A 13483-nucleotide genomic window follows, 5' to 3' on the forward strand; every position below is an offset into this window, starting at 1 on the left:
TAGCACACCAGTTGTACGCAATCTATATATTTGGCTGCATTGTTGCAGACTTGCAGGTTGCAACAAAGTTACAGTTATGGATTATTCTCCATTAAATAAATGAATCTTTAAATCAAATATTATGGCATCAAAATTGAATAATTATACCCTTATAATGCATACTCATATTAACAATATCATGTATGAATCATCAACTGATATTAGACCCAAGAGGGAATTAAATAGTAATAGTTGTTTACTTCTGTGTGATACATCATTGCCAAATTGCCACTGCCATTTCCAGGCATGATTGAGAGCTTTGTTGTGACAGAGAGAGGGAGGTTGAACTTGGCAGTCAGCGATTAAGTCAAACAGCATTGCAGCACACTGTGTGTACAGAAACAGTGGAGAGTATTTAGGTTACACTGTTAACAATTAAACCAACAGGTGTCTATTCATCTTTCTTTACCCATGCTAATTGAATGTCCTGTACAGTACATCCACAGAGACTAACATTAGTCTAGTGGACGGAGGGTGAGGAGTTCAACAAAATAATACTCAACTATAAAGTACAGTACATCCACAGAGACTAACATTAGTCTAGTGGACGGAGGGTGAGGAGTTCAACAAAATAATACTCAACTATAAAGTACAGTACATCCACAGAGACTAACATTAGTCTAGTGGACGGAGGGTGAGGAGTTCAACAAAATAATACTCAACTATAAAGTACATCCACAGAGACTACATCCTAGTGGACAGAGAGTTCTAACATTAGTCTAGTGGACGGAGGGTGAGGAGTTCAACAAAATAATACTCAACTATAAAGTACAGTACATCCACAGAGACTAACATTAGTCTAGTGGACGGAGGGTGAGGAGTTCAACAAAATAATACTCAACTATAAAGTTCAACAAAATAATACTCAACTATAAAGTACATCCCACAGAGACTAACATTAGTCTAGTGGAAGGAGGGTGAGGAGTTCAACAAAATAATACTCAACTATAAAGTACAGTACATCCACAGAGACTAACTAGTGGAAGGAGGGTGAGGAGTTCAACAAAATAATACTCAACTATAAAGTACAGTACATCCACAGAGACTAACATTAGTCTAATGGACGGAGGGTTTCAACAAAATCTAACTATAAAGTACAGTACATCCACAGGACTAACATTAGTCTAATGGACGGAGGGTGAGGAGTTCAACAAAATAATACTCAACTATAAAGTACAGTACATCCACAGAGACTAACATTAGTCTAATGGACGGAGGGTGAGGAGTTCAACAAAATAATACTCAACTATAAAGTACAGTACATCCACAGAGACTAACATTAGTCTAATGGACGGAGGGTGAGGAGTTCAACAAAATAATACTCAACTATAAAGTACAGTACAAGGTGCTATAACCTTAAAGGGTTCTTCAGCTGTCCCCATAGGAGAACACTTTGATTAACCTTTTTTGGTTGCAGGTAGATTCTTTTTGGTTCTAAGTAGGCTAGAACCCTTTTGGGTTCCATGTAGATCCCTTTCCATAGAGGGTTCTACATGGAACCCGAAAGTGTTCTACCTGGAACTAAAATGGGTTCTACCTGGAACCAACAAAAGGTCAATGGGGACAGCTGAAGAACCCTTTTGGAACCCTTTGTTCTAAGTGTGTATTTGAACAGTGGACTTCGAGTTCACTGTGTCTGTGACTCTGTCTTATTTGAGCTAGACATTGCACTTGAACATCAGGAGAGTGCAATGTCAGCGAGTCCATTATGAAATGTTGCTATGTATCAGAAAAATAATGACACATAAACCACAATGTGACTTGTACATTGGGTAATTGTTCTTACCTCTTCTGCATTTAGTGTTAGGGAATTTACAGTATTTCACGAGTTTATGGATAATGTATTCAATCACATGAATTTCATTACCTTTTTTAAATATGTATGTATATATTTTTTTAAATTTTATTTTACCGTTATTTAGCTTGGCAAGTCAGTTAAGAACAAATTCTTATTTTCAATGACGGCCTAGGAACAGTGGGTTAACTGTCTGTTCAGGGGCAGAACGACAGATTTGTACCTTATTAGCTCGGGATATGAACTTGCAACCTTTCGGTTACTAGTCTAACCACTAGGCTACCCTGCCACCCCATATATATATATATAATGGACAGTAAACCTAACACAAAGAGCCAACTAGCGAACTTCAAGTAGCAAACTTGAATCATCAAACATGAGATTACTACCACTTCTTGACAAAACACACCGTAGTCATGTGATTGTGCCTTGTCGTTTACACAGAGTCTGGATTTCAACACTCCTCCCTCTGCTCCCCAGAGTGCTGAAGTTACACTGTCATGTTTAGTTAGTGCTGACTTCTGATCCCTCCTCCTAGCCTACATTCCTGTCACCATTCCATGTTGTTCCTAAAGTTGCTCTGTCATGATTAGTCCTAGTCCCTCCATACTCCCCAGTTGTCCATTGCTATTCCCTCACTCCTCCCTCTTCTTTCCAGGGTGGTAAAAACGTGAGTCATGTTTACTCTTGGTCCCCCCTCCCTCCAGTTTTCCATTTATATTCTTAAAGTTGCCCTGTCATGTTAAGCATTGGGCCCTCCTCCCTACAGTTTTCGATTTATGTTCCTAAAGTTGCCCTGTCATGTTAAGCATTGGGCCCTCCTCCCTCCAGTTTTCCATTTCTATTCCTAAAGTTGCCTTGTCATGTTAAGCACTGGTCCCTCCTCCCCCAGTTTTCCATTACTAGTATTCCTAAAGTTGCCCTGTCATGTTTAGTCCTAGTCCCTCCCTCCACAATGTTCCCATAGCTGTTCCTAGCAGAGCTGTTGTTGAGTCAGGTTTACTGCTTCCTGTTTCTCTCAGCTCAGCTAACCCGTGAAAGAGAAGGGAGGGAGGAGGGGAGGACAGTATAAAGAGAGGTAGAGACCAGAGAGGAGGCACACAAATTAAGGATTGTACACTTAGGAAGAAAGAAAGAAAGAAAGAAAGAAAGAGAGAAGGAGAAGACAGTCTCTCATTGTGGGAATATAACAACAAAGAAAGGACCAACTATTGAATAACTTGTGAACTGGTGAGTGAAAAAACTGATTTACAATTGGACTTTTGTGCCATTTCTGGGTCATAGCTTTCAGTCATAACTTTCTATAGCAACTGACATTGCAATTCCTGTTTGGGTCACATAGCAACATGCACGTATCTGATGTGTGATCATTTTAAAGGCTTATTGTCAACATGTCATGTTTATACGGTTTATACTCTGTTATAGTTCAGACAGTGTGACACCGTATGATCTCAGTCATATTGATGCTTTCCTCTGTTGTATATACAGATATGGAGACAGACAAGAAGATGCAGACACAAGTGGAGCTCACAGACAGGTAAGGCTGTTACAGCCAACAGTATACATACTACTGATTTCTGTGTTTTGATTGAACTTAGCAGACAGTTAACATGCGCTGTCTCTGTGCTGGTCTCTACCAAGCATATGAAGATCTCAGACAAACTCAACTGTTTCTTGTGTTAGTAAGTGTCTTAGAAACATGCACACATGACTGTAAGTCTCTTTGGATAAAAGCGTCTGCTAAATGGCATATATTATTATTATTATGCTGCTTTTGCAAGAGGCAGCGTTTCATGGGGTGTTCTTCTGAGTAGGTGTCTATTGCTCTGATCTACTTGCCGTCACCTGCAGTATCTTATCCCCATTAGCAGTTAGCCTCCGTTGATAGACCCGTGTTGGTGTTCCACCTCTAAGTGATATGTCACCCAGCTGTCCTATATGTCAGTGGGCATTCCCCCTCTCATCCTGCTGTCAATCATCACTCAGTGTGTAAGACAGTCTTTATCACAGATTGAAAACAGAAGTTAACATGACCCCCCCCCCCATCTCTCTCTCTCTCTTTCTCTCTCTCTGTGTGCACAGTACAGTAATGCTGTAACTTTACAGGTTGAATACAGGGGTTAATGTGTTTTCCTCTCTCTCTCTCCCACAGTGATCTGTCTGAGCAGATTAAGGCTGTGACCAAGGACAGCCATGTCAGAGCAGAGAACACTGAGCTGATGCTGGCCTACCAGAGAGGAAACGTCAGTCTGACACAGTACAAGGTAATCAATCATTAACAGAGGCAAAGATTCATCTCTCTGTTCAAACCTCTTCTGCATGTTAGTAAATGGAGATACTAGCAAGTACAACGCAATTAGTCTTATGATTCTTTATCTACACTGTAATTCCCATCAGTTGATCCGACTGTTCCGTGTTGACATGCAACATTTTCCGAGCTGGAGCTCCATGCAGCATCATTCTATCATGTGCTGCTATCAACTGTTGTGGGTCAAGGTACTGTGTTTTCTGTTTAATGGAAGTATTGAGACTAACCCTAGTTTATATCCTTTCCTTGTCTCCTTTCCTCAGCTTCTCCTGTGCTCCCTCTATGAGATCTATCAAGCACTAGAGGAAGCTCTGGACAACAACTCCAACCATCCGAGTGTCGCGCCTATATACTTCCCCCTGGAACTGGCACGGCTGGAGTCAGTGGAGAGCGACCTGGAGCATTTCTATGGGCAGGACTGGAGAGAGAAGATTGTTGTACCGGCTGCCACTAAAATATATGCCCATAGACTCAGACAGGTGTGTATTAAACTGGACTGGTCTGTGGAAGTTGAATCGTACCATAATGCTTTATAACAGGGTTTCCCCAACTCGGCCCAGGGGCCTCCTCTGGGTGCACATTTTATTTTTTTCCCAGCACCACACAGCTGATTCAAATAATTACCTCATCAACCTTTGATTATTTGAATCATCTGTTTAGTGCTAGGGTAAAAAACTAAACGTGCACCCAAAATGGGCCCCAAGACCGAGTTTAGGAAACCCTGCCTTATGTAACCATGAAGGGGGCAAATGAGGCAAATGAGGGTTTCAAAAATCCAATGTAAATTCAGCCAAACGTTAGAAGTTGAGATAATAAAAATGGTAAAAAATTGGTTACTTGGAATGGGTTTATAGTGCATTCACACCAGTGACTGTACTGACTCTCTCTCCTTCCCTCCACAGATCGGCAAAGACAACCCTGAGTACCTAGTGGCCCACGCTTACACCCGCTACCTCGGCGACCTATCTGGCGGACAAGTCCTTGGCCGTATTACCCAGAAGTCTCTGGGGCTGAAGGGTGGCGAGGGTCTGTCGTTCTTTTCCTTCCCGGGCGTGAGCAGCCCCAACCTGTTCAAACAGCTGTACAGGAGTAGAATGAACAGCATAGAGCTGGAGGAGGAGGAGAGGAAAGGAATGCTGGAGGAGGCTGTCAGAGCCTTCGAGTTGAACATCCAGGTGAGGAGGAGGAGGAGAGGAGAGGAGTGGAGGATGAGGGGGGGGGGGGGGGTGACGAGGAATAGGGAAACCGGACAGTCATGGTTTAGGGGGGATATAAGGTTAGATATTAGGGTTGGTGTTCAACTATAAGCTAAGTGAGTGCCATTTTTCGTTTTTTTTTAATGAGCTTCTTGGCTCTTCGTACATAAGATGACTGACTTTTGACTGATGTTGTTTTGCCTCCGCCTGTGATGCAGGTCTTTGACGATCTTCAGAAGATGGTGTCTGTGACAGAGAGGGAAAGTGAGCTCATGCACACGACAACCAGAAATAGATGCACAAGACACACGTCGACACATTCCAAACTGGCTGATGGTAAGTTACGCGCACACAGAGATATACACACACACACACACACACACACACACACACACACACACACACACACACACACACACACACACACACACACACACACACACACACACACACACACACACACACACACACACAGAGACACACACACAGAGACACACACACAGAGACACACACACACACACACAGAGACACACACACACACACAGAGATACACACACACACACAGGCATAGACACACACACACACACGCATAGGCACATGCATGTGCGAACGCATGCCCGCACACACAGACACCACACACACGGACACACACACACGACTGAATATGATGACGGTGATATTTAGTACTTATGCAGTTAGATAATAGTAATAATTCCTTCTTTTCTCAGGAGAGAAACTGACTGCTGGATCCCTTCAGATCCAGACCAGTCTGGTCAACACATCACCCCTCTTCAGAATGGTGCTGGGGATCTGTGTCGCCCTGGCAACGGTTGGCATGGGAATCTATGCTTTTTAAAGTTGTAAAGAAGTGTTTTCAGCAAAGTTGAATCCGTCCATAACAGAAGATTACCCTAGACCTAGATGATGTTGGGAGTATTTTTGTACTTTAAAGACTTTAAAGAGAATGAAGGACCCCATATTTTATAATGTTGTTGATCCTAAATAGTTTTAAAAGTTGTTAAAAAATGAAATACTGTACAGAAGTAAGTAATAACTTAGTAATATAAATTATTATAGTTCCTGTGTTGTATGTAGCCACATTAAACTATGAGTTAGGATGTGTATGGTATTGATACATGTCCATGTGTCTGACTGGCAGTACTGACTCAATGTCCACCAGTATAAAATCCATAGTACACTAGAAATAGACTAGTACTCCTGAACATTTAGTGAAATTTCTGAATCATTTATCAATGTCACTGTGAAAATGAGAGCAAAATGAAATCTATCCTTTTTCATTTACAATCTCAAGATTTAGCCATTACTACTGTAATATTTCTACCTGTCAAATCCATTTTTGTAAAGTCAGTTATACTGTTTGTGAAATTAGTTCAACAAAAATATTTGTATATATTGTATATATTTGTACATTATTTTATAAAAAGAGTATACCATGTGGGGTATCAAATGCACAGATCATTTCTTCATCGTCTACATTATTTCAAATCCTTTCCTCTATCAACATCCAACCACAGAGTAACAATATAGATTGAACATGTCGTTTTATCTCAATCAGTGTGCATAAAAAAGTTAAATGAATATACTTCAAAATGAAGAAAACAAGAATAAAATAGGAACAAAAAAATATCAGGCTGTTCCAGTTCTGTGGAACAGAGTCTTGTCTTGTGGGGTTTCTAATCAGAAATGCTAAGGCGCAAATCCCATCCTTCTATTTCCCAAATAATAACAGACAAATTAGATAACAATGTCAGGCTGTTAGAATTCTCTTCTAGTATACGAGTATTGTGGTGATAATAGGCTTTAGAAGCCCCTTCATTACATTTCCTTCTGAAGATGTTGCGAATCCTCCTCATCTTCTTTGGTTTGTCATGCTCCACTTCCTGTCCAGCAGCAGTCCTCGAAGACTGAGAAGGCTGGTCATCTTATTTGATGGTCTGGAATGTGGTGCTGGTGGCATCAGAACGAGGTGCTTCTCTAGCCTCAGCCTCCTATACCAGCTGTAGATAGTTCTGTGGTGGGATGGGCTCCAGGTCTAAATGCCAGTCGGAAACAACAGCTTGGGAGGGTTCAGATTCCGGGGGAAAGGGTCACTAACTTCCTCATTCTGCTGTGTTTCTGCTCTAATGTCTCCCTGGTCAGGTGCCGAGCTGGAGGTCAGTGGCTCAGTCTGACACAGCAGCGTTGCTTTTTCCTTGCTTCTTCAGCGCTATGTCTTCTTTGAACAAGAACTTACAGCATGGTTCTCCATCATACTCTGGGTAATAAGTCCCTCCTTGTTAGCAGCAAACCGATCAGGTACACTCTTAGCAATCCACGGAGCTACACTGCAAACCACGTAGAGGTTGAAGATCTTTGATCCCAGTCCAAGTGCTCTCGCCAGCACCGTTCTGGGGCCTAGTATCTCCTCCAGGTTCGCCATGATGTTCGTGGCCACTGTTGGTCAATTTCTTCAACAAATGATCAGGTCTATATAATTATCAAACATAAATTAGTAATAGAAAGGAAACACAGACTCGTTGTTTAAGCATTAAAAAAATACTCCTTTAGTAATAACATTTCTAGGCAGAAGTTGGTACGGAGTACAATATAACAGTATATGATAGTTTCTCCCCAAGTTCTGCAAAATGTCTAAGACATCCTGTAACTCATAGAGCCTCTCCCAGTCCTCCTTGCGTGAGTTTCCCTGGCAACAACATTTTAATAAATCTAACCTCCCCTGACAGCAGTAACCATCTTATCAGCAATTAAAAGCTCAAAAGTGGGTTGGACCAAAACTTGACCTTTCATCACAAGTACGGGGTCACGACAAGGTGAACGAGTGTAGGCATCTTCTGACAGGTGGCTGGTTTCATCAGGTCTGTGGCAGCCTTGTGTTGTCGGTCAACCAGACAACCACGGTGGGATCCAGACAGGAGGAGTCTGAACGTAAACACCTTCTGATAGTGTCTGAAGGTCACAGCACTCAAAACAGGTTAACACACAGAGAGGTCCTGAAGAGGAGACCTTACAGTTTATCATAACACAATGTATTAACCCTTTAAAGGGTATAAGGCCTTGGTTTAACCCTCTTCACCACCTCCAAGTGATCTGTGGACTGCTGAAGAGTGTTGACCATCTGCCCCCCCGTGGCCTGACCTTCAGAGAAAGTCAGTTCCGAAAGAGTTTGTAAGTCACTTGAAGAATTACCTGGGAGATAATGTCCTGATGGTTTAACTGAGCACCACGACCTGCTTCGAGAAGGTCTTGGAGGCAGCTCGTCACCTTGGTCCCGATTTCAGTGAGGGCTCTTTGGACGATGTCCCTTGTGCTGTCTCTTCCTGCTGCCATGTCCACCAGGCTCTCCACGACCTCCCTGACTTCCTGTGGAATGTATTTCTCTCTTTTCCATGTGATCTCTAAATGCTCCTCTTATGACTATTGACAGAGGTTAAAACAGCAGTCTATAATAAGATATTTAAATATTCAATTTTCAATAAATTTGCAAAAATGTCTACAATCCTGTTTGACTTCGTCATTATGGAGTATTGTGTGTAGATGGGTGAAAAAAACAAATATTTAATCAATTTAGAATTTCGGGTTTTAACACAACAAAATGTGGAATAAGTCAAGGGGTATGAATACTTTCTGAATGCACTGCATGTATTTCTTAATGAAACACACAACATGCCTCTATTACTACAGTATTATACTGAACATGGGGCCTGGTCATTCCTTTCCAGTAGACCGGAGAGACAGGCATCGTTCCACATTGAGCTCTCTCCAAACATCCTGCTTGATGTTAACGAGCCTGTGCCGAATCCTCACCTTCAATGTGAGTTTGAATTTGGTGGAATATTGAGTTGCATATTAGCAGTGGCAAATGTTTATCCGAATGAAAGCATTTACAACTCATTTTGAACACCTGACACACCTGACAATGTCATTTTGAACACCTGACACACCTGACAATGTCATTTTGAACACCTGACAATGTCATTTTGAACACCTGACAATGTCATTTTGAACACCTGACACACCTGACAATGTCATTTTGAACACCTGACACACCTGACAATGTCATTTTGAACACCTGACACACCTGACAATGTCATTTTGATCAGGCTATTATGGATCTTTCACATCTCGCTGGTTATAAAGTGAAGTATATTTCTTACCAGCTCAACGAGGCAGGGGTTTCTCCTCTCTCTCTTCCTGAAATCTACAAATGAAACACAGAACGCATATCAGTCACTTTGCGTCATATATTCAGCAAAGAGACTTATCGTATTTTGGCCATGTATTTAGCTTCATTATTAGCTAAACAGGAAAGTGCTGGCCAGGTTGACTTCCTGTGGACCTTGAGGTCGCTCTCACCTTTTCAGGAAGGCTTTCTGAACATTGAAGATGATCCATCCCCTCAAGTGATTGACAGTGATGTTGGTTGACAGTGCAGCCTGCCCCTGAAGGGTCAGGAACTCTCTGATGAGCTTCTCTGTAAGACAGACCATCATTCGCTCTGGAACCAGTGAGCAGAGCTCTAACTGGCCATTCATTTGAACTCATACAAACTTATAAGGGATATGACGGGCCGCGTTTGACCTGTTATTTACCACTTCCTATGTAGTTAAACAAACAAAATGGAGAGAGATGTGTATGTCACAACGCCAGATATAGGTTATGAAGTGATTTGTCTTCATAAACTAATATTGAGGTGTTTTACACAGTGACGTCACTTGATGGCGCTCAATGTCAAGCAATGTTTTTGTCATCATACAATTGAATTTGCCATGTGTCCTGCAGGCCGCTGTAAACGCATAGAGAGCCTATTGAATTACTAGAGGGGCATTGTCAAATGTTAAGCGGAGCAGCACAGGAGAACCCAAGAGCAGACTCAGACCAGGAAACAGGGATGAATGAACCAAGATATTTATTGCAACACAGGGAGAGATGAAGTGCAGATCCAGGGAAGCTTGGATAAGTTGTAGGAAACCCGATGTGGAGGCTGAGGTTGGAGTGAGGTGGGTTGGGAAAGGGTAAACAGGTCTGGAGGGGAATCCAAGGGAGTGATGATGAGTTGAATTCATAGCAGGGTAGCGAAATGTGGAACAGGATACAGGACCCAGTCAGAGCGGCAAAATGAGATTACGATCTGGCAGAGTGGAAGTGGCAGGATTGAGTATTTGTAGAGGTCTTGATTATGGAACGGGTTGCAGCTGGTGGGGAACTGCTCTGACTCCAGCTCACCTGTCTCCAACCACACAATCAGAGAGAGAGAGAGAGAGAGAGAGAAGAAGAGGGAGAGAACTGGGGAAATGGCTGCAGGTCAAGGAGACACCGAATGTCCACTAGGGGGTGTAGCAGGAGCAGATGTGACAATAAACCCTTCAATTTCCATAATTGGGCAAACACGGCAGCCATCTTGGTCAGGAATTAATCCTATACCAGTCTAATTACAATGAATGGTAGGATAGGCATAGGTAATATACAGGATAGGTAATATACAGGATAGGTAATATACAGGATAGGTAATTTACAGGATAGGCAGAGGTAATATACAGGATAGGCAGAGGTAATATACAGGATAGGCAGAGGTAATATACAGGATAGGCAGAGGTAATATACAGGATAGTCAGAGGTAATATACAGGATAGGCAGAGGTAATATACAGGATAGGCAGAGGTAATATACAGGATAGGCAGAGGTAATATACAGGATAGTCAGAGGTAATATACAGGATAGGCAGAGGTAATATACAGGATAGGCAGAGGTAATATACAGGATAGGCAGAGGTAATATACAGGATAGGCAGAGGTAATATACAGGATAGGCAGAGGTAATATACAGGATAGGCAGAGGTAATATACAGCTCTGGAAAATATTAAGAAACCACTGCAAATGATCCGTTTCTCTGGTTTTATTATTTATAGGTATGTGTTTGGGTAAAATTAAATTTTTTGTTTAATTATATAAACTACTGACAACAGTTCTCCCAAATTCCAAATAAAATGTAAATTTAGAGCATTTATTTGCAGAAAATGACAATTGGTCAAAATAGCAAAAAATATGCAGTGTTGTCAGACCTCGAATAATGCAGAGAAAATAAGTTCATATTAATTTTTAAACAACACAATACTAATGTTTTAACTTAGGAAGAGTTCAGAAATCAATATTTGGTGGAATAACCCTGATTTTCAATCACAGCTTTCATGTGTCTTGTCCTGCCCTCCACCAGTCTTTCACATTGATGTTGGGTGACTTTATGCCACTCCTGGCGCAGAAATTCCTCCACCAAATGTCACAGTGGGTGTGAGACCTGGAGAGACCTACAAGCCACAGTGTCTCGCACCCACTGTGAAATCTGGTGGAGGATCAGTGATGATCTGGGGGTGTTTCAGCAAGGCTGGATTTGTCTTTGTGAAGGATGCATGAATCAAGCCACATACAAGGTTGTCCTGAAAGAAAACGTGCCTCCTTCTGCGCTGACAATGTTCCCCAACTCTGAGGATTGGTTTTTCCAGCAGGACAATGCTTTATGCCACACAGTCAGGTCAATCAAGGTGTGGATGGAGGACCACCAGATCAAGACCCTGTCATGGACAGCCCAATCTCCAGACCTGAACCCTGACTCCAGACCTGAACCCATGACCTGTCCATTTTCTGCAAATAAATGCACGAAATAACAATATTTTTATTTGGAATTTGGATGTTGTCAGTAGTTTATAGAATAAACCAAAAATGTCAATTTTACCCAAACACATACCTTATAAATAGTACAACCAGAGTAACTGATCGTTTTGCAGTGGGGTCTTCATTTCTTCCAGAGCTGTATATGAAATTTGGCAGATGCTTTTATCTTAAGTTAACCAACTCCCTGACCAACTTGACTGACCTTTGGCTCATCATAAGGTTCAATACCATTCCAGTATTCTAATTCCTAATGTTACCAAGAAGACTGTTCCGAATGCTTAAATAATGTCATGTCTACAGGATAGTTTCACTCAAAATGACAACTTATTTATGAAGAGATTTTCAAACATTTTGTTCAAATGCAACATGTGTGTATACAATTGAACCTAAAAGTATTCTATTCTGCGATAAGCATACTTTTGGTTTGTTCGTTTATTAGCTGAGCACGTGAAAACGATGTTAAGACAGTCTTTTCGTACTCTTGATTTATTCTAATACATTTGCATATGTCATATAGAAGAGGACACAACACATTCGTTTTGTCTACATGGATTTACATGTCCTGGTTTTCATTTCAGACAGACGATTAATTATGAACACAAAATATAAGACATTCACGTATTTAATGATTCTAATATGTGTGTATCTAGAATTATGAGCCTTTCGGAATAAAGATGCCTGCTGTTATAAGCAGAGAATATATGTAATGAAATAGGCAGAATCAACCTATTAGACAACTGAAATAATGAAATAGTAGGTATCAACCTATTAGACAACTGAAATAATGAAATAGTAGGTATCAACCTATTAGGCAACTGAAATAATGAAATAGTAGTATCAACCTATTAGGCAACTGAAATAATGAAATAGTAGGTATCAACCTATTAGGCAACTGAAATAATAAAATAGTAGGTATCAACCTATTAGGCAACTGAAATGATAAAATAGTAGGTATCAACCTATTAGGCAACTGAAATGATAAAATAGTAGGTATCAACCTATTAGGCAACTGAAATAATGAAATAGTAGGTATCAACCTATTAGGCAACTGAAATAATAAAATAGTAGGTATCAACCTATTAGGCAACTGAAATCAACCTATTAGGCAACTGAAATAATAAAATAGTAGGTATCAACCTATTAGGCAACTGAAATAATGAAATAGTAGGTATCAACCTATTAGGCAACTGAAATAATAAAATAGTAGGTATCAACCTATTAGACAACTGAAATAATAAAATAGTAGGTATCAACCTATTAGGCAACTGAAATAATAAAATAGTAGGTATCAACCTATTAGGCAACTGAAATAATAAAATAGTAGTATCAACCTATTAGGCAACTGAAATAATAAAATAGTAGGTATCAACCTATTAGGCAACTGAAATAATGAAATAGTCAGTATCAACCTATTAGGCAACTGAAATAATAAAATAGTAGGTATCAACCTATTAGGCA

The 13483-nt window shown here is 40.8% G+C and overlaps 1 protein-coding gene and 1 long non-coding RNA gene across 3 annotated transcripts; one reads left to right on the plus strand and one right to left on the minus strand.

The window, feature by feature from the left end:
* The first annotated feature begins 2888 nt into the window (after positions 1-2888).
* LOC124015592 (heme oxygenase-like) lies at positions 2889-6815 on the plus strand. Its single transcript, XM_046330935.1, has 7 exons — positions 2889-3064; positions 3323-3371; positions 3987-4098; positions 4406-4621; positions 5045-5317; positions 5557-5674; positions 6067-6815. Exons 2-7 carry the CDS (start codon positions 3325-3327, stop codon positions 6192-6194), a joined length of 894 nt encoding a protein of 297 aa, XP_046186891.1. The 5' UTR covers positions 2889-3064; positions 3323-3324; the 3' UTR covers positions 6195-6815.
* Positions 6809-10988, minus strand: LOC124015594. Of its 2 annotated transcripts, none has more exons than XR_006835193.1 (3): positions 9713-10988; positions 9514-9557; positions 6809-8719 (listed from the first exon to the last, which is right to left on the minus strand). It is a non-coding gene; the product is annotated as an uncharacterized LOC124015594 (long non-coding RNA). The 2 variants fall into 2 exon arrangements; XR_006835194.1 differs by having other exon boundaries at positions 8690-8715.
* Positions 10989-13483: the final 2495 nt, after the last annotated feature.

This window comes from Oncorhynchus gorbuscha, linkage group LG26, assembly GCF_021184085.1.
Source record: "Oncorhynchus gorbuscha isolate QuinsamMale2020 ecotype Even-year linkage group LG26, OgorEven_v1.0, whole genome shotgun sequence".
In the NCBI taxonomy this organism is placed as follows: Eukaryota; Metazoa; Chordata; class Actinopteri; order Salmoniformes; family Salmonidae; genus Oncorhynchus; species Oncorhynchus gorbuscha.